Source organism: Anguilla rostrata, chromosome 9 (genome assembly GCF_018555375.3).
Source record: "Anguilla rostrata isolate EN2019 chromosome 9, ASM1855537v3, whole genome shotgun sequence".
NCBI lineage: Eukaryota > Metazoa > Chordata > Actinopteri > Anguilliformes > Anguillidae > Anguilla > Anguilla rostrata.
This window is the reverse complement of record NC_057941.1, coordinates 45,930,401-45,951,406: the sequence shown is the minus strand read 5'-3', so window position 1 is coordinate 45,951,406 and position 21,006 is coordinate 45,930,401. Positions and strand designations below refer to the sequence as shown.

Sequence of the window (21,006 nt, the reverse complement as noted above, 5' to 3'; positions counted from 1 at the left end):
CATGTGTACTCTTTGCGCGGTTTGGAGAAGTGTCTCAGGTTGTAAACAGGAGCAGGGAAACGTTCGCCTGGTTGAGAGCCTCGGCGAAATAGCATGCAGACCTCTTCCTCCGTAGTTTGGTGTGCGCTGGAACTTGGAATGTCATAAAATCAGTTGGCGAGCTATATGTTATTTTATGATTAGCAAATTACATTTTAGACAGCTAGCTTGTTAGCAAGCACATATTTGGATATTCAATGTTGAAACTGCAGATGCACGTTTATTTTAGTTGTTAATTGTAATTACAAAATGTATTGACGGACATCGCGACAAGCCTACTTAAGATATATCAGCTGATTTAAAAATGTGTGGGTAGTTTTTATCAGCGATGAAAACAAACAGCTCGGTAGTGAACTGAACAGCATTACACAGGCGATCTGACAAGCAATATAAATCTTTATTTGAACAAGTACAGCACAAACAGCATGTCACAAAATATTAACGGTAGTACAAAACTTAGTTCAGAGATATTTCACTTCGGTATAATAACATAAGTAATTTTGTGGAGCCTAACACATTGTACTTACATAGCATTTGCCTCCCCTGCTGACCGTCAACGTTAACAGAATCGCTTTTCCTCACAGTTGTCAGGCTCCCTATTCATTCATTTTCGGGACAACCGAGAGGAACAGAGACGCTGTTAACGGACAGCAGATGTTGCTTCACGCTACGAAAACACAGTGGAGTCGCCTCCAGAAAAGAATCTGTTATGTCGAAGTGCAACATCTCTTTAATCGGCTAACTTGGTGTGGTTAGCAAGCTAGCTATTTAGCTTTCTTGTGAACCAGAGCTAACGTTATACTTACCTTCATAACCGAATATAAACTTCTCAAAAAAGAATTTATAGCACTTGTCCAGTTTGGACCGCTTAACGTTCACTGGCAATGCTTCGACAATACGGATAACATCGGACAGTGAACTTTGGCAGAGCTATCAGGGACTGTGAGAACACACGTCGCTGTTTAGGCTCAATTTTTCGCTGTCAGAAATGGACTTGCGTCCGTAGCAACGGTAACCGAAAACAAAGTATCCCTACATTCGGTTTTGGTCGCCATCTTGTGAAATAGGCCTATCGCTGCCCTTGGATGAAACCGGAACTTGTTTAGTTGGCGGTTTAAAACAGGATCTTTTAACCTGTAGAAGGAAAGACGTCCAGCTGGTTTTGTAGAACAGTGTTGCTTGCGGTTTTGGTTGCTAAGGAAGTGACGCTGTATCTTCGCCTCGCTGGGGCCGTGGCAACGGCAGGTTTGTGTAAACAACGGGACTGATTTTTATTAATGAATGGGCTAATCTAACTAAATTCAACACATCGGAAAATCTGGGTATGCTCTTAGTAGATGTGCTGTTTCGCTAACGTCCTTGTGTTATATTTATCTCACGTTTAACTGTTGTCGTAACTTGCAAATGTACCGTTTTCACTATGCAGACAGTTACATTGCTACCAAGTTAACATTAGCTAGATATAGCAGAGAGTGATCTGTTGCTAGCTTGATGGCTAACTGGGTTAGCTAGCTAGCTATTCAAAAAACAAAACACCGAAATGACTTGGCTAACCTAAGTAACCATTGCCAGCTAGGCAAATGTTGTTAATATCAGTCAGTAGATAGCTAGGGTGTTGTTAAACGTTTATTGCTAATTATGCCAAGGTAACTGTCTACGTTTAACTTTACAGTTATTTTGACTGGAGTTAAGAATGTTACCATGCTTAACCTGAATCGTTATGTTGCTAACAGACTTGTTAATATCAGTAGCATTAGCTAGCGTTGGTTAGGTAGCTAGTATGCCATAGTATGAAAACCCCCTGGTTTTGATACAGGGAACTGATTACCGTTAGCTCATCTCAGTTCTTTCAAACAGAATGGCAGAGCTGCACATCATTGGTCAGATCGTGGGGGCCAGCGGCTTTCCTGAGAGTACGCTGTTCTGCAAGTGGGGCGTTCACACAGGTACCGTAGCTAGCTGAAGAACTGTTTTGTGCTAACATTAGTAAATATTCTATTAGCATACAGTGCCATGAAAACGTATTTGCCCATTCCAGATTTCCTCTATTATTGCATATTTGTCACACTGAATGGTTTCATATCTTCAGAGAAAATGTGATATTATACAAATGGAATCTGAGTAAATTCAAAATATATTTTAAAAATGATTTCATTTATTTAGTGAAAAAAGTTATCAAACACCCATATTACTCTTGTGAAGAAGTTATTACCCAGTCTTGAAGGGGACAAATACTTTTTCACAGCACTGTGGCTAGCCAGTGTGAACATGGCACACACTGCACCAGCTTTGAATTCCACGTTAGGAATGGTGTCTTTAATCGACCTACAACACCTTTAGAATTAGCTGTTGACATTTAGTCTGAAGAGCCAATTTTTATATAGCTGTATGAATGAACAGACTTACAATTTAGACATTTGGCAAATGGATCGATGTTTAAAGTGTATTGTTTGTTTGTGTGTGTGTGTGCTCTTTACAAGATGAATGAATCAATGAATCATTGCATTATAGCACTTTTCCAGATGCTCAAAGTGCTTTACAGTGATGATGGGGATCTCACCTCACCCACCACCAATGTGTAGCACCCATCTGGGTGCTGCACGGCAGCCATTTTGCGCTAGAATGGTCACTGCACATCGGTTAAGGTGTAGAGGGAGAGAACGATTTTTAGCCAATGAAATTAGGGGATAATTAGGATCAATTTTCACAGGAGGGGCATGGAGGCTGCTCTCTGGGATAAGGGAAGGACAGACTCAGGTAGACTCCCCACAGAATGGGGAGATGGCTTTCTGGAGTCACCCCATTGACCTGCACTACACCACCAAAGGACTGCAAGGTAACACACACTCATGCCTGACCCACGTCCAGAAGATTCAACAAGGCCCTGTCAAATGGAACCTGTTAGCACGCTAAATACGCATGAAAGAGATTGAATTTTTGAGCCACTGTAAAATCAACCTTAGTTCATTATTTTCCAAAAATGACCAACTGAAAATTAAGTCAATGTGAGAAGTCATGATATATATGTGAATATGAAGAAACTAATTTAGGCAATATGTCATGAGAGGCAGTGTCATATTGTGAATACAGTTATGAAATTGATACAGCATGGCCACAAGTGTATTGCTTTTTAAAATCGGTTTCCTAAAACATAATTTTCTTTTATAAAACATATAGAAACAATTACTTGATGACACAGTATTATTTCATCATATAATGATGAGGTGATCAGTGTCTACAAACAAGTAGTTTGATTAACTGTTACTGCATTGGATTTACATTCACTGTAGAATGCAGTCCCAGTCAATCAGAATCCAGGATTGAAAGAACCTGTTTTATCAGTCAAGTTTCAGAGTCATTTCCATTCCGGTTTGCTCTGTTCTCTAATTGAATTGAACTGAATTGTATTAATTAAAAAATCTTTATAAAACGTAGTGGACAACCCTGGTAAGCCGTTCACCAGTAAAGCTGCTATTGCTGTTTGCAGCTCCCATGATCCTCTCTGTCCTCCTCAGGCTGGCCGAAGCTCCACCTGCAGGTGTGGCACCAGGACTCGTTTGGGCGCTGCCAGCTTTTCGGCTATGGGTACTGCCACGTGCCCTCCAGCCCCGGGCACCACCGGCTGCGCTGCGCCACCTGGAGGCCGCTGGGCTCGTGGCAGGAGCAGCTGGCGCAGGCCTTCGTGGGCGGGGGGCCCCAGCTGCGCACCCCGGACCTCATCTACAGCGGCGCCGACCGCTACCGGCTGCACACGGTCGCCATGGGCACCGTGGAGCTGGAGCTGGGGATCGTGCTGCGCCACTTCGACAAGTACGGCGTGGAGAGCTGAGGGGGGGACGTGGCAGGGCGGGGCCAGGAGGACGGGGCGGGGCCGGGAGGATGGGGAAGAGAGACGGAGCGACGGGGGGGACGAGGGAGGAGGGTGGCTCACTGTGGGGCTTTCTACCAAGAGGATGCCAGGAAAAAAGAAGGGTGGTGTACTGTTTGCGGAACTGGGAGGATGGTTAAATGAGAGAAGTGCATTGTGGGTGGAAGAGAGCCAGAGATAAAGTTCTGGAAAAAATAATTTGGGCTCTGGGATTGAGCTTGCCCAATTGCACTGTTGTAAGAAATCTGCTTACATGCTGAAAACAGGATGAACTGCAAAATCAGGTGGATGAACGAGTTTGCTTGACCGACATGCTCTTCCCCCTTTCGCCACAAGGGGGCAGAGCGAGTCTCTGTATAGTGTCTGCCTTCATCATGATTACACACATTAGAAAAACGCATTTCACACAGTGGACTCTTGTTTTTTTATAAGTATTACAAATACACATTTTGTACCTGTTGATTCGATATTTTTAAATACTTTTTCTACGACTGAATCGTGCTGTGAGTTGTAGTGCTGTGTAATATGTCGTAACCGTATTAAAAGTTTTTTTTTACATTTATGGCACTGACTGGTGTGTCTGTTCAGTGAATTGTTCAGCTGTTTTTGCTACCCTTAAAATGTTGTAACTATTTGAAAGACAGAAAACCTTCGGTTTGATAGTTGCTACTCCTTCACATCCTGCGTTTTTCCCCTCTTAGTTTTCATTTCTAAGAAGGATGAGAAGGGAGTATGTCTGAGAAGGACTCTGAAGTGTCTCAGAGATGACTAGTGGTTGATGACCCTTCTGTGTGTTGGCTCATGTGTGCCTGTTCTCTTACAGCTGCTGGACAGAGAGAATTAAAACAGAGAGTGAGAACAGAAAGAAAGAGGTGGACCTGAGTCACTGGCCTAACAGGGAAAAATAAACACAACAAAAAAAAGTCAATCTTAACAAGTGTTTCAGTACTGTAGTGAGACTTAGAATCTTATTTTGTAATCCTGAGTAGAAAGTATTAGCCGGTTTTGCATGCCAAGTGGAACTTCTTGAAATTAGTCAAACTCTCACCTCATTGGTAATATTTTCATCTTATTTCGCAAAAAAAAGGAACATAAGTAAGATTTACGTTAAGTCTAAATATAAGACTAAAATACTTGTTCAGATTGACTCAATGGTTTTTTGCAGTGAAGAGTGTACGATTAAAACAGCACGGGGAGTGACTCCAGCGTTGCTAGGCTACCGTTGAGCCCCGTGTGTGTCTGTGTGTGTGTGTGTGTGTGTGTGTGTGTGTGTGTGTGAATCAGTGTTATACGGGCCCCTTCATGTGGTCTGCATGCGGGCTGCCTGCGTTTGATAACCTCCGAGGTTTTTACGGAAACATTCGGCCAGTTTCCCCCATCTGCGGTCTGGTCTGCGGAGTGTGTGCTTTTCAGACCAGAGGTCCGGGCTTAATCCGCCGGTCGCCGAGCGACGGAGCCACCTGAGCAGATGTGGTGGATGCACTCAGCGCTGTGGGGGGGGGGCAAAGTCTGTTCCTCTTTGACAAATAAAGGTGCTGTGGAGGTACAGTTTCCATTGTTTAGCGAACAAATTGCCCAAACGTAGCCTGAAGGGTACACTAATGTTCTATTTGGGTACTAGTAAGTACCTTTTACAAGCAAAAAAAAAGGTACAAATGAATGACGTTTTACAGTTTTATGTACCTATAGGTGACCACACCAGTGACAAGTGTATATTACTGAAAGTGTAGTGAGTCTGGGCTTAATCCGCTGGTCGCCGAGCGCTGTCGGGGGCAAAGTCTGTTCCCCTCTCAATCAATCAATTTTTATTTGTATAGCGCTTTTAACAAAGGAGCTTTGTCACAAAGCAGCTTTAGAGAACCGTCCCCCAAAGAGTAAGCCTAGGGCAACAGTGGCAAGGAAAAACTCCCTGACTGATAGCAGGAAGAAACCTTGAGCAGAACCGGACTCAGAGGGGGAACCCATCTGCCGCAGGCAGGCACCGGTTTGTTATGGAAAGTCAATAGTGGCAGGAGCTGGGGGTGCCCAGCTGGTCTAGCTGGTCTAAGGCTGGAGCTCCGGGCCAGGGGGGGTGCTCAGCAAACTTGGGCTAGAGCTCTCTGACAAATGAAGGTACAGTGGAGGTACATTTTTTCATTGTTTAGGAAACAAATTAGCCAAACTCAGCCTGAAAAGGTACACTAATGTTCTATTTGGGTACTAGTAAGTACCTTTTACAAGCAAAAACAAAGGTACAAATGAATGACGTATTGCTGGCCAGGGGCACAGTTTTATGTACCGATAGGTGACCACACCAGTGACAAGTCTATAGTACTGAAAGTGTAGCGTGTCAGCCCTTCCTGCTCGGCGTGCTCGTCAGAATGCCTGTTGGCTATAGGACTGGCTGTGATGTTATCAGAGCGAGCTGGGAGCGTGGAGCCCCCGCCCGCTCTTTAAAATGCAGATGTTTTAAACACGGGGACCATTGCGCTCATTTCCTGGGCGGGGGGGGGGGGGGGGGCCTCTGTGAAGTCGCAAAACCAGAGAGAAAAAAAAAAAAAAAAACGAGGTGAGAGGTGGAAGGAGAGGGGGAGGAGGAGAGGAGGGAGGAGGGGGCAGCCCAGAACGTACGGAGTGAAGAACACAGATCATTTGTCACCAGCAAGCTTTGACAAGCAGGAACCGCGGGAGGAGGGGAGGTGAGTCGGTGAGGGATCGGGAGCTTGAGGGAGGGAGGGGGGGGCGCGTTGTCTGCGTGGAGGAGAGGAAGAGTAGGTGTGAAGAGGGGTTCGGCCGAGGGCCGACGGTCCGGCGACGGAGACGTATGGAGTTGAGGTGACGGCGCCGGAACGTTCGCGCTGCGCCGCGTTCCGTCCGCCAATACCGTTTCCCGACCGGTCGCCCACACTTCCTCGGCTCTTCCCTCCGTTTCCTGACCTTTCCTAATTTTACCACCGTTCCCAGCTTCGATCTGCAACGCGCAGGGGGTGGGGGGGGGCTGCTGTGTCCCTGTGCATTTCTTGTCCTGTTTTGGTTGCAGTTCCTGTTGTGGGCTGGACCGGAGGCTGGCACAGAGCATCTGTGTGTGTGTGTGTGTGTGTGAGAGAGAGAGAGAGAAAGCGTGCTTGTGTGTGTGTGTGTGAGAGAGCGATAGAGAGACAGAGAGAGAGGGAGAGAGAGAGTGTGCTCGCCTGTGTGTGTGAGAGAGATATAGAGAGAGAGAAAGAGCGTGCTTGCCTGTGTGTGTGAGAGAGATATAGAGAGAGAGAGGGAGAGAGAGAGTGCTCGCCTGTGTGTGTGAGAGAGATATAGAGAGAGAGAGGGAGAGAGAGAGTGCTCGCCTGTGTGTGTGAGAGAGATATAGAGAGAGAGAGGGAGAGAGAGAGTGCTCGCCTGTGTGTGTGAGAGAGAGAGATAGAGAGAGAGGGAGAGAGAGAGTGCTCGCCTGTGTGTGTGAGAGAGAGAGATAGAGAGAGAGGGAGAGAGAGCGTGCTCGCCTGTGTGTGTGTGTGTGTGTGAGAGAGAGACTCACAGAGAGAACCCCAGCTCATGTAAGCTGTGCATTTTTTGCAGAGGTGCGCTCGTGGCTGCCGGGTCTCCAGGGCTTTTCCTGTGGAGGTTTAAGACTGCTGCTTTCCTCAGAGCCCGCTCTGCTACTTTGTAAATCACTTTGGAGAATTCATCTTTTTGGAAAATTGATACCATGGACACTTCAAGAGACTTTTAATAATTTTTCTACCAATTCTTTCTTCAGACGAAGCCTTTGCGCTTGTTTCTTTTTGACAAACTTGTCTGCTTTGCGGTTTAACATTTAGTTTATCTCTGTGTCATTCCCCAGATGAATTTCAGATGGAGGAGTCGTATTGGTTCGTCAGAGTTTGAGGTCATTTGTGGCTGTTGACTCTTTTCTTTTTAATAGCCGGGTTCGATTTGTGCGTGCGTGAGTCTCTTTGGATGTGGTGAGCTGGGGCTGCCCTCCCCCTGAGCGCAGTGTCAATGTGAAAGACGCTATCAGGCTTTCCGCAATCTGATTGACCAGGGGGGCTGAGTCAGGTCTACCAGGGGGAAATTATCTGCCCGGCACAGGAAACGCGGGGTTCTCAAATCAACCCTCTTTTTTTTTTTTTTTTTTTTTTGGGTCTCGTTTCCTTCCCTCTCTCTCTCTGTCGAGCCCGAGCGCAGAGAAAGCCGGAGGAGCGGAGGTCCGGGACGCAGTTTCGGCTGAACAGGACGGGAGGACGGTCCCTGGAGGGGAGCCCCGTAAAAGCTCAGCGGAGGAATGTGAAAAAGAGGGAGAAAAAGAAAAAAAAGAAAAAAAAACACTCCGGAGAGAGAGAGAGAAAAAGACGGAGCGTGAGAAGTGAACTCTCTGCTGCGCGAGGGGAGGCAGGAGACTCACAGCGGACGGGCTCGCGGGGGACCGAGCGAGAGAGAGGCGAGAGAGAGACAGAGGGAGAGAGAGAGAGAAGAGCCGGAGAGAGGAGGGAGAACGGGAGACAGGAGAGAGAGAGAGTGGAGGGAGCGAAGAGAGGAGGAAGGAGAAAAGAGAGGAGAAGAAAGAGGAAAGAGAGAGAGAGAGATGGAGAGAGACAGAGAGAAAAGACGGAGCGGAGAGAGGAGACGACGCAGGAGGGGAGGAGAGAGAGAGAGGACAGAGGGGGAGAGAGGAGAGAGAGGGAGAGAGAGAGGAGAGAGAGAAGGGGGAGAGAGAGAGAGAGACAGAGGGAGAGAGAGAGGGAGAGAGAGAGAGGAGGGGAGAGAGAGAGGGAGAGAGAGAGAGTGACAGAGACAGGGGGAGAGAGAGAGGGAGAGAGAGAGAGTGACAGACAGAGGGGGAGAGAGGGAGAGAGGTGCGTGCAGACGCCGGTCCGCAGTGTGCTGAGCAGTCGGGGAGTTTCTCCTGTCATCTGTCACCAGGTCCCGTGCCGAGTGAAGGGGCTTTCCCCGAAAAGCCAGGTAGGAGGCGAGGCGTGCCTGCCGCGTCCGCTGAAGCGCCGCCGCGCGTCTCCCCCGGGCGCTGACTCCGCGCTCTTAAAGACCGGCCGCGTCGCCGGCGCACGCTCAGACTCCCGCCAGGGGCGACGCCGCCTGCCAGCTCACGCGTGATGTGCTAACCCGGCTCTCTGGTCCCCGAGCGAGCGAGCGAACGTTCCGACCCCTGCGCCGGGCTCCGGGGACGCCGCTGCCGCCGCCGCCGCCGTACGCGTGAGTCAGACGCGGAGAGGCGGGCGTGCCAGCGAGACGGTGACTCAGTCCCCCCCCGGACGGGGTCCTCGGGTCGCCCCAGGGGGGTAGTCCAGCCCGGCCCCCCCCCAACGCTCCAGTGAAAGGGAGCCGCCGGGTGGAAAGGAGGCGACAGATCGATTCGGAAACGACCGGAGAGCTCCGTCTGGCAGGAGCTGGCAGAGAGGAAACTTCACACGCTCGCAGAACGCCAACGCGCCCGACCGGCGCCTGACGGATTCCGCTGACGCCCTGTGCGACCGGGACCGCCCGCGCCGGGCGACCATGAGGCTGGGGTGCGCCGTTTTGGGCGCCCTGTGGGTGCTGGGCAGCGTGTGCCCGAGCTGGGGCATGTCCACCTGCAAGCCCCTGGACCTGGAGCTGGTGAAGACGAAGAGGCTGGAGGCCATCCGGGGCCAGATCCTCAGCAAGCTGCGGCTGCCCAGGGAGCCCAAGCCCGAGGAGGACGAGGAGGAGGAGGAGGAGGCGGCGGCGAGCGGCCCTCGCCGCCGCGTCATCCCCGACGCCGTCATGTCCGTCTACAACAGCACCCTGGAGCTGAGCCGCGAGCAGGCCGAGCAGGCCAGCGCCCTGCCCTCGCTGGACGCCGACGAGGAGGAGTACTTCGCCAAGGAGGTGCACAAGTTCGACATGAAGGACAAAAGTGAGTACACAGCACACACAGCCACACACACACACGCACACACACACACACGCGCGCGCTTTCACTCGCTCACGCACACAAACACGTCTCGGTTATTTATTTGAAACCGCGGTCGAACGTAAACCGAAGGAGGGATGCCTTGGCCGCTGTGTCGACCCGCTGTCAGAGTTAATAAACATCGCGGCTTCGCACGTTCGCACACGTGCAGTGCGCACGCCTCATTAGCGAACCCTCCGCGCTGGCGGGCGTGACGCGTGCCCCGTGGGGTCACCCGTGAATCCCTGCCCGAGCGCGGAGCGCGAGCTCTCTGAAGGCACCGTATAGTCGAAATTTACTAGTTTTCTCGCTCGTAAAAAAAACCAGCGCATGTACTGTATGTATCCGGCTGTAAAGATGTCTTCGGTTCATTCACGCGCAATGTGGAGAGATCGCTCTCAGAGATCAGAGAGGGCTTTTTTTAAAAATTGTTTTGTTTGGCTTTTTGATGGGGTTCACGCTAATGGTACATCAGCTACATCACGCTAATGGTATCCGTGGTATTTTATTTTTGTCGTAAACTCTCAGACCTATGAATGTCACGCTGGCTGAGATAAGCGAATTCCTGCGCCCCTGCTTGTGATAACACACCTGACTGAAAACGCGAGAGGCATTTCCCCCCTTTGTCCTGAGCGCCATTTAATACCCAGTACCCCCCCCCTTCTCCCCCCTTCGAAATCTCACCCACCCTCTCTCGTTTCATCTAAAAGCCCCTTCTTCCCGAACACTTCTAGCAGGGTGAGAGAGGGATTGTTTGGTTTGGAGGTGAGTGGAGGAGAGGTACTGTACACCTGGCGAAAGTGGAGAAATGGAGAGAAACTGCCGGGAAGAGAGAAGGGGGGAGGAGGAGGGGGAGGGGGGGTGGGGACTGCTTGTGGAGGGCAGTGTGAGGGGCAGATAGCCCTTCTCCTCCCCCCCCCCCACCCCATACCCCCCACCCCCCTCTGGGCCGGGGGGTTTCCTGTAACAGGAGCCCTGTGTCCACTGCGCACTCCTCCCTTCCATCTCTTTCTCTCTATCTCTTCCCCCCAGTCTCTCTCTCTCTCTCTCACTCTCTGTTTGTGTCAGCCTCGCTCGGCCCGGCTGTCGGTATGGCAGGCAGGAAGGAAGGCCGGCAGTCAGCGTGTTGTTGAGTGACTGGGGTCCGTTATAAATAGCCCCCTGGAGGAAGCCGGGTCCGCTATCGCCGAGCAACAGGTCCCAGCTCCCGCCCGCGCCGCCGCCGCCCCGTGCCTCTCCCGCTTTCTGCCCTAATAAGGTTCTCCAGCAAGCCGCAGCGCGCCCTCCGTCCACAGGGGGCAGTAGCAGCATTTCTCTAGGGCTGCACTTGGTACTTAGTGGTACGCCCTGCTCTCTGAATGGCAGGTTTGCGTTGTGTCCGTGCGGCGCTCCGACCAACTCAAGTCTCTGTTCCCATTCCTCCAATCAGAAGGAAGCGTCAGTAAGAGTCAATGAGGGTTCTTTCTGGTGACAAGGCCACGGGAAAAATGAGCTTTCGCTTCTTCTTGTGTGTCTTTAGGTCTCTGCTTTAAATTAATGCCCCCCCTCCTCTAGCCCCCCCTTCCCTCGTTTCGCGTTTCACAGGAATGTGCTTCTTTGTCATTTCAACGTCGAGTTTGATTGAACAGGCGCCTGAACTGAGATGTGAGATATCATTAGCATAGGTTTAATAAAGGCATTGAGTTACATATTTACTGAAGTTCAGGGTTTACACTGGAAACCTTAGCGATGTGTGTGTGTGTGTGAGAGAGAAAGAGAACTTGCAATAACCTGCAGGATACAGACGGCGGGGTAAAGGTATTTAATTAAATATGGCTATTATAATGTCATTACCATGTGTAATGTGGCTCTCAATTCAGCATAGATATAAAACCACAGTAACCGATGGAATGCTAGATATCGCGCCTAATCGGGGCAAAGGTGAGCTAAGGTGAATGCGAACGGGTAACTCGGTTCTCGTAAGCGCGCGCACGCGCGTGCGAGTCGCGTGCGCACGGTACGGGGGTGCGGCGCGCGCCCCCCCGCGTGCGGGCCTGCGTGTGCGTGCATGTCTCCCCCCTGCGGTCGGACCTCGTTTTGGGAGGGCGGTTTTGAACGTCAGCCGATTAAAAAAACGCCCCCGCTCTGGCGTTGGAGGGACGCTGATGAACCGCGGCCATTAAGGCATTAAAACGTTCCGCGCTGAAGCCTCGACCGCGTCCAATTTATCTTCATTCACCAGATAATCAGCGAAAAAAGGGGCCGTTTCGGGGGATTACGTCCCGCGTGTCTATTTCCAGTTTAATTCCAGTGTGCCTAAAGGGATGCATTCTTGTCCGCAGCGCGTTATTATTTGCTGTACTGCTGCACGTACATTGGAAGGCCTGTTTGGGTCACACACGCATTCTGTCATTAAAGGGCCAGCGACGCAACTGAGTTGCGGCACACGGAAAGATGGAAAGAAATGAACAGAAAGAGGAGAGAGGAAGAGGCGTGTGAGAGGATGGGGGATAGAGGAAGGGATTGGGGGATGGATAGAGGAGAGCGAGAGAGAGAGAGAGAGGGAGGGAGGGAGAGGGGGAGGAGAGGGAGGAGGTGTGGAGCGCAGTGCCGAGGCAGGTATTTAAGCCCGCTGGAATCCCGTTTCTCCCTGGCGTAATTACAGAGCCGTCTCCCAGCCTGTCACAACAGCTGTCCCGGGCTTACCTGTGGCGAGGCCCCCGGATTACGCTCGCAAATCACCCCACGCCCAGCCCGGGGGGCGGGGCCGGACCCTACCGCGCACGGACCGGATCCGCGCCCCGCCCCAACGTGGGGTCGCTGCCCGGGGTCTGCGCGGTGCCTGTTCAGTCTTGGGGGGGGGGGCGGCACAGACTCCCCACAGTGCTGTTCGTTACAGTCAGTGAGACTTCTCCACGCTTCGCCCCGGCTCTGCTGTTGTCCCACGTGACCTGGGAGTGCGGTCTCTCGACGTGCTTCGGGCTCCAGCGCTTCTAGAAATGACCGCTGCGTGTGCGCACACAGGATGTTTTTCCCCCGTTCCAAACCGTGTTTTGCGGCGTTGACCTGGAAACATGGCGCTTGGGACCAGTGGAAATTGAGCCGTCGAGCCTGAGAAAGAGAAGGAGAAGGAGTCCAATTAGGACTTGAAGATTGAAGACCGAACTTTTTTGGCGTGCGTTTTTTTCGGTAATTACGGCGTTGGGGTTTGGCTTGCCCTTAGACTGCAATCTCTCGGTCAGCAGTGCGCAACCACCGACAACCTCAACCTTTCACCCTCGCTCTCTCCCACAGGCTTTCTTCTCTCTCTCTCTCTCTCTCTCTCTCTCTCTCTCTCTCTCTCTCTCTGTCGCCGTCTTGCTCTCTCTCTCTCTAAATTGCTTGAGGAAGCATTTTCTCTGTCTCTGAAGTTCTCTGGCCCAGACTAGGGCCTCTGAGGACCTTTCTGAGTCAGGAGAGGCCTCCTTTTTGGGGCTCTGTGATGGTACGGCCTGGTACGGCCCTGCTCCTGGAGCCCTCTCTCTCTCTCTCTAAATTGCTTGCGGAAGCATTTTCTCTGCCTCTGAAGTTCTCTGGCCCAGATCAGGGCCTCTGAGGACCTTTCTGAGTCAGGAGAGGCCTCCTCCTTGGGGCTGGCTGCGATGGTACGGCCTGGTACGGCCCTGCTCCTGGAGCCCTCTCTCTCCCTCTCTCTCCCTCGCTCTCCCTCCCTCCGTTTCTCCCTGGGAGTGTGTAATTACTGACGCAGATCCCAGGATAATTTGGGCTCAGACAGGCAGGGACATATAGCAGGGTTTGGGGCCAGGCCAGACCCGAAAAAAGGATCTGAACACACGCAGGGTTCTGTCTTTCCCTTTTTTTCCCCCTCCACCCACGATTCTCTCTTTTCTTTTGAGTTTTTTTTGTCTTCCCCCATGAAGCATGGCTCCCATGCTTCTTCTTCTCCTTCACATCCTCCCGTTCTCCCATCAGTGACTTCCCTTCTCCCTCTCTCTCTCTCTCTCTCTCTCTCTCTCAGTGGGCGAGGTAATGACAGGCTGTAATTAAACACTGCCACGCCCTCCCGTAGCGCCTCGGTGCCTGGGTGCGGGCCGTCTCCTCCCGCCGCTCCCCGGCGGGATTGGCGGGCGGGCCCCCCGCTCCGCTCGCACGCCGCCCGGCCCTCGCTCCGCTCGTTAAAAAGCACTCGTCCGCCGCTCGCCCGCCGCTCGCCCGCCGGTCCCGGGCCCCCGCGCTCTGGGGACGCTCCGGCTGCTCGTAGCTCCTCGCCCCCCCCCCCCCCGCGGGCCAAATTATACTGCTCCCGCGGCGTCTATATTGCACCGGCGCGGCGCGGCGGGGGCGGGGCGGGGCGGGGGCGAGGCGGGGGCGGATGGACGGTGCGTGCGCAGAACTTCAGAGGGCAGCTGCGCAGGTGCTTCTCATTTAGATAAGCCCCCTCGCGGTGCGTGGATCGCCGCTTGGTCTCTCTCTCTCTCTCTCTCTCTCTCTTAAGGTAGTTGTGGAAAATTTAGTGTTTCAATAAAGGAACACCAAAAGTCAAGCAAGTTTTTTTCTCTCTCTCTCCCTCTCTCTCTCGCCCTCTCTTGCTCTACTCTCTCTTTCATCCTCTCTCTCTCCCTCTCACCCTCTCTCACTCCCTCTCTCTCTCTTCCTCTCGCCCTCTCACACACTCTCTCTCTCCCTCTCCCCTCACCCGCCTCCTCTCTCTGCCCCCCGCTCTCCGCAGGCGAGAACAACACGGGGCAGCAGATACTCTTCAACGTCAGCGAGATGCGGGCCAGCCTGGGCGGCGCCCGGCTGCTCTCGTTGGCCGAGCTGCGGCTCCTCATCAAGAGCTCCAGCATGCCCCCCGGCACCGAGCAGAGGCTGGAGCTCTACCAGGGCCTGGGGGACCACGCCCGCTACCTGGGATCACGCTTCGTCTCCAACGGCTGGATCGACCGTTGGCTGTCGTTCGACGTCACGCAAACCGTGAAGGACTGGCTACAGGCTACTGGTCAGTGTGGACCGCGCACGGTCGCGAAAAAAAAATTTTCCGCCATTCTCAAGCACCTCATCTGCGATGACAGGCTTTCTCTCGACTACCTCACACACACACTGTATTTGGCTGTCTCTGTTGAAATTTATTACTTTGACCTTCAAAATGAAAAAATTGGATATACACAGCAGAGAAGTTATTACTTTCTTTTGTGTGGCAGCTATGTAGCATTTATAAAGCTATGTGTCACTTTATTTAAAGTGGTGAAATTAACTTTTAGAAGCTGTCATTACCGAATAAGCATGCAAGTTGTCAGGCATTTGTGATGCAGTTATGAAATCTCTTTACTTAAATGGGTGGAGAAAATGTCATGCCGCTGTTGTAAGTGGTTATAAGCAGTCATAAACAAGAATGTATGAACTTTGATTGAGTTCAGCCATCACAATTACACTGAATATATGCTGAAGTGTCAAATTCTTAAATAGCGTCATTGTGTTTTCCACTGATTAGTCATAAGTCTTTATGACACTTGTAGTGGGAGTTTTTATGAAATACGTAATAAAGAATGAAATCACCGATGATCTAGATAGTGGTTTCGTTATGACAGTGGATAAAAAGATTAATTCGTAGGAATCAATATAAAGGTTTTATAAATGCTACATAACTGCCACCTAAAGTGTTACCATAGAGAAACCTGACACAATAATTAGATTATATTTAAAGAATCTGGATTTGTGGTCATATCTATATCAGAGATCGATATAGTGGTGCTATGTGAGAGCATGTACATGTTTTCATGTTTCAGTTTCACAGTAGAAAATTCTCACAGATAATTTGTGTACCCAAATCAACCTTGTGTATACAAATAACCAGACCAAACCAGATTAGCAAACTGGATTTGATTGTGGCTGTTTGGGAAATATTAATGTGTGAGTACATGTTATAGCCTTAATACCAAACATGAGTTGGTATTAAGTTTTTTGGTTACTGCCATAATGAAATGCGCTAGCTGAAGAGTGCATCACAATGGTCATCCTGAACTTTTCACGAACTTTCAATCATCACAGAGTAATTATGGTACTTGCTGCATCGTGTCCTTTTTGTCGTGCACAATGTCATCATTTGCCACGCGACATTGACTTTTCTCGTGTGCGTGTCATACAGAAGGAGAGCAGTGGTTCCAGCTGAAGCTGTACTGCGAATGTGGCAAGGCCATGGAGAATTTCCAGTTCACCATTTCAGGTACGGCAGGTTCCCGGACCTCCCCTTTTCCTTTTGGGAAAATAGAATTCAGACGGCTGCTCGGAATAGCCCAGCGTCAGTAGACAGGGGGTTAGAGCAAACGGGAAAGCTTGTGAAACGCGGCGGGTTCCTTCCGTCTGACCACGCCTCTTTTTTTTGGGCAGGGATGGGCAAGCAGAGAGGGGACATCGGCAAGCTCGCCAAGAACATGCAGAAGCCCCACATCCTGATGATGTCACTTCCTGCGGACCGTGTCAGTCATCTCACCTCGCGCAAGAAACGGGCTCCAGGCACCGACCAGACTGGCGCAGAGTAAGACTCCCCCCCCTCCGCCCCCTTTTGTTTTCACTGTATACCTACATTTGAAAGCAGAACTATCCATCCCAAGCCAAACCAAAGCTGGGAATGATGGACATTTTTCTATGCTGGATGTCATTACTTTTCATTGCCAAATAAAAACCTTGAACATATGCCATTCAGTGGCCACGTGGACTTTCCCTGTATCATTAGACTTCCTTCTCATTCCAAACCATGCGCGTTGAAAATTAGGCCTGTGCGTCTCAACTCTGCTCCTTCCCATGGTCCTGTGCGACCCAGCAGGTCCGAGGGCTGCAACGTCCGCAGCCTGTACATCGACTTCCGCAAGGACCTGGGCTGGAAGTGGATCCACGAGCCCACGGGTTACCATGCCAACTACTGCATGGGCTCCTGCACCTACATCTGGAACGCCGACAACAAGTACTCCCAGGTACCCACTGACTGCTTACAGAGGAGAGCTTAAATGGCGGGGAATTTTTTTTTTGGGACTGTCATATCCCTCACGTCAGATGGTTTGCTTGTCTCTCGGGGATAACAGGATGCCCCTGTTGAGGGTGTAGAGTTAGGGGGATTCCGGGTAACTGTCGTATGACATTCTCCGGGGTTTTCCCTTGTCTGAGTCCTCGCTAGCATTGACGCTGGCTAGCCTCATGATACCTTTGTTGTCTGTGTAAAACTGCCACGCTAGTGTACTGAGGTAGTAGGAAACACAGGGGACTTTGTAGGACTGAAGACTTCTGTGATCTGTGACTTTCAAAGCGAGTGTAAACAGTGGAGTGTTCCTCTCTCTCTCTCTTTCTCTTTCTCTCTCTCTCTCTCTCTCTCTCTCTCTCTGTTTCTCACAGATACTGGCTCTCTATAAGCATCACAACCCCGGGGCTTCTGCCCAGCCCTGCTGTGTTCCCCAGGTTCTGGACCCCCTCCCTATCCTCTACTACGTGGGAAGGCAACACAAGGCCAGTACTTCTCAACGACATCACCACCGTCACCGATAAGATTTCCAATAAAGGAGACTTTTAAGCAATATTTAAACTTCAGACCGCACAAATGTAATAATCCATTAGAGACTTTAATTAGACATGTGTCACACCCTCATGCCAATCATTCTGTTGCCTCACATCATTGAACGCTACGATTACTAATGCGATTAATGATTCAGAAATGCGAAGTAACAGTTCGTAGCGCAACAGTGGTTAAGCCTGAGGTAATGATTTAATGATCCCATGATTAGCGCTGAGCTCTTTCTTCATCGGGTAATTTTTTATGGTGGTGGAAAAGGCCCCACGGAGAATGAAACCGCTCCATTGTTTCACCACACACCACACTGTTCACTCCCTGCCTGGCAGCTGGTGCTTGATAACGGCAGAGCTCTGTCACAGGCTGGTTATTGCCTGCTTTGTTTTTCTGGGGACTTTCCTTTTGATGAATCCATTATCTGTTATTTATGTACAGTACAGCCTGTCATGTAATGCCTTTATGAACTTTCAATGCATACATAAATACATACATGTAGGCATGCACACATACATACATACACACACATGTTCACTACATTATTATTGTATCTGATTAACATTTGGCTACGTGTAGTAATGCATAATACATTTTCTGTTAATATGCACACAAATAGATTAGAACTTTATTAATTTTTTTTATTTTTTATTTTTTTTACACTTTGCCGATGCCTTGCATCTCCAAAACTGGAATTCACAGTAAAAGAATAAGGACTTGTTTCTTTATTTACTAGTCAACACAAAATTATGGTTCAGCCACTTGGGATTTTGGACTATTTAGTTTTTTCACTGTTAAATAAACTCTAATAGAGACTTAAAGGAATGGAGGTGCAAATGTACTGTGCTAATGTGCAGAGTTAAAAGTATTTTATCGAATGTTACTGTTTTGGTGTATAATATTCATAGGGCTGGTTGGGAAATTGTGCGTAAAGAAGTCAAAGAAAACGAAATCCGTTTTCAGTGTGCACTTTTGTGCGTGACGCCGATATTATTCCTGCTGTTCCACACCGTTCCGACTTCGCTGTTGGTTAATCCGCGGCCCACAGCCCGGGCCGCTCCTCTGACCGCTTCGTCGCTTTCCTCCGCCCTCGCAGGTGGAGCAGCTGTCCAACATGATCGTGAGGTCCTGCAAGTGCAGCTAAAGCCGCCGCTCCCCGCGAGCTCCGCCTGGCCAGCGCTCTCTCTCCCTCTCTCTCCCTCCCTCCCTCGCTCTCTCTCTCTCCCTCTCCTTCCTCCTGCGTTCGACGGAGGGAGGGAGGCATGCCGCACGCCACGGAGCAGGGAGAGGAAAGGAAGGAAGGATGGAGAGATGTACAGAGAAGGACTGAGGAGAACAGAGACGAGCGGACGGAGCACCAGGAAGAAAAGAACAATCGGGGGCGATCTGCGGAATTTTTAATTTCCGTCCTTTCAACAGAGGAACTGATGGGACAGTACAAAGAACTCGATTTTTAAGCTTTTATATGAAATATTTAATTGTTTTATTATTATATATTTTTTTTTTAGCAGTTGTCTGTTTATAGATTCAAATTAATTTATTTTGTTAAAAGCGATTTGCTGTTTTGGGGAACTGAAACTCGGTGGGAGAGAAATTGACCTTTGTGGTTTTTAAGGGAGTGAGCACTTGCCACGGTAGTTTTTGTAAACCGTAGTCAATAGGAATTAAAATACACTGAACTGGCATGACGAGGACTGTGTCAAAAAATGGCTGAAATTGCTAAAAAGTTCTAATTGCCCCTCCTTACTACCTTACAATTAGGCCTTTACATTTAGGCAGAATAAAAGTGTAGGAAAATGATGCTGTGTTCTCTAAGGAGCAGAGCACTAACGCAGCACACGCACACACAGCCAGTCTCCGTGGAAAAGGCACGACACGAGAGGAGCTTAATCTCGTTGCGCTCCTAGAAATCTCAGTTTAGCCGAAAACCTTTTGAAAGGACAGCGAACCTCGCATCTCAGAATGTCGGTGTGTGCTGATCGGCGACGGGTCAGTTCCTCCTTTGGGCCTAACGGGTCGCGCCTCACACGGAAGTGAGCGCGCTAGCCCAAAAAACCGAAGGTGCGCTTAGAGGCATTGCCCTGCTAGCACACGGTAAAGTAAGGCAGGCGAACGAACAGCTGGCGCCGGCCATGCCGACGATGCTTTCCTGGCGGGAGAGACCTGACTGGCTGTCGTTACGGGCGCTGGACGCAACCCCACCTCCGAGATGGCGTAGACCGCAGACCACGTCTCCCCGTCCAATCCTGGCCGGGCATCGCTGGACCGACCCCACCACCACAGGCCCAGGAGAACGGACTGTACTCTACACTCAACATCACCAAAGGACCCCCACTCCCCTGCACCCACCTCGCCCCCCCACCCCCGTCACAGCTCGACTGCCTGTCACGGGTGTAGGAGACGCCATCCCAGGATGTTCTGGGTTGTGAGCTCTCAATAATTTCATGGTTTTTAAAATTGATTTCATTCTTTTTGTTTGGTGTACTATAGTAATTATGTCTCTGTAATGTCTTCCTCGCTTGTTCCAAGTTTTATTGAGTGTCATGTATTGATAGGGGTATTGAATAACATCAATAATAGTATTGCGAGTGCTAGAATGTTAATTGTCGGGTTGGTTTGAGAGCTGAGCGGTGTACTTGTGGTGGCAGTGTAGGGGAGGGGTGGGTAACTTTATTCATTGTGTTTTTCTGTCACTATTTTAAACAGATCCACATTTTATTTCACAGTCTTTACACCTTTACATTGGTCTTTACAACATGCTGCAGGGTTAAATTATAGATACGTTCGTTAAAAAACGTTCAGCGTCCTTTTTCCTGGTTACTGGAGCTGGCACACACCTTGTATTTAAAGGCTGGAGGTGGCACACACCTTGTGTTATTAAATTGTTTCCAGGTGCTAATCTTGGGGAAAAACCCATGACACATCCATCAGATTCACTCTGAAAATTTAATTATTATTGGCTGGACCGCAACAGCGGGGCCAGCCCTACAAACGCAAATGTCTGTGACTGAGTGACTGAGTGAGTGATGAAGTTACACCATTGGTTGGCCGAGTTATTAAGTTACACCATTGGTCGGCTGGTTGAAGTGCATTAGGTCCAGCCACATACTAGGTTTTGACCTGGTCTTGTTTTCTTTGCACTGGCTATCTCTGTCTCCTTATTTACAGCATCGCCTGCCAGCTACAGTGACCTTACAAGCTAGAAATATCTTTAGAGTACCGTGCCTTTACTGAACACGTTTTCGTGAATGAAACAAAAATAAACGGTTTCCTCTTGTTTTGACCCTTTCTCGTCGTGGTATGGATTCAGAGCTCTGTTCCTTTCCTCTGTCTGTCTGTCTGTCTGTCAGTCTGACTGGCTTCTGACTGTCTGTCTGTCTCTCTGTCTGACTGGCTTCTGACTGTCTGTTTGTCTGTCAGGTCTCAGTTACGCAGGTGTATGAGTATTCTGCAGGGGGGTCTTTTTTTTTTTTTGTTTTTGCGAAGCTGGCTTGGCATTCCCGTTTCCTGGCACCAGGATAATTCCGCTCCAGGGGGTTGTGGGACATGTGGAGAGGGGGTAGGCAGGGACAGAGCAGCTGCGCAGAGCATCGCGGGGGGGGGTTGGGGAGGTGGCAGCTTGGGGTTGGGGGGGGGGGGGGGTGGCAGGTTACTGATGGGTCGGTG

At 50.1% G+C, this 21,006-nt stretch overlaps 2 protein-coding genes across 5 annotated transcripts; both read left to right on the top strand.

Moving 5' to 3' along the window:
- Positions 1 to 467: 467 nt before the first annotated feature.
- On the top strand, positions 468 to 4,461 carry b9d2 (B9 domain containing 2). 3 transcript variants are annotated; one of them, XM_064352469.1, is made up of 4 exons: positions 468 to 1,361; positions 1,897 to 1,985; positions 2,750 to 2,875; positions 3,555 to 4,461. In XM_064352469.1, exons 2-4 carry the CDS (start codon positions 1,898 to 1,900, stop codon positions 3,866 to 3,868), a joined length of 528 nt encoding a protein of 175 aa, XP_064208539.1. In that variant the 5' UTR covers positions 468 to 1,361; position 1,897; the 3' UTR covers positions 3,869 to 4,461. The 3 variants fall into 3 exon arrangements, with proteins under 3 accessions (XP_064208539.1, XP_064208538.1, XP_064208540.1); XM_064352468.1 differs by having other exon boundaries at positions 469 to 1,284; XM_064352470.1 differs by having other exon boundaries at positions 1,317 to 1,361; positions 1,884 to 1,985.
- A 4,171-nt stretch (positions 4,462 to 8,632) lies between these two features.
- On the top strand, positions 8,633 to 20,617 carry LOC135263952 (transforming growth factor beta-1 proprotein-like). Of its 2 annotated transcripts, none has more exons than XM_064352466.1 (7): positions 8,633 to 9,773; positions 14,518 to 14,787; positions 15,934 to 16,011; positions 16,176 to 16,323; positions 16,609 to 16,759; positions 17,175 to 17,285; positions 18,437 to 20,617. In XM_064352466.1, the coding sequence occupies exons 1-7, from the start codon at positions 9,395 to 9,397 to the stop codon at positions 18,482 to 18,484; spliced, it is 1,185 nt and encodes a 394-aa protein (XP_064208536.1). In that variant the 5' UTR covers positions 8,633 to 9,394; the 3' UTR covers positions 18,485 to 20,617. The 2 variants fall into 2 exon arrangements, with proteins under 2 accessions (XP_064208536.1, XP_064208537.1); XM_064352467.1 differs by having other exon boundaries at positions 8,634 to 9,773; positions 16,612 to 16,759.
- Positions 20,618 to 21,006: the final 389 nt, after the last annotated feature.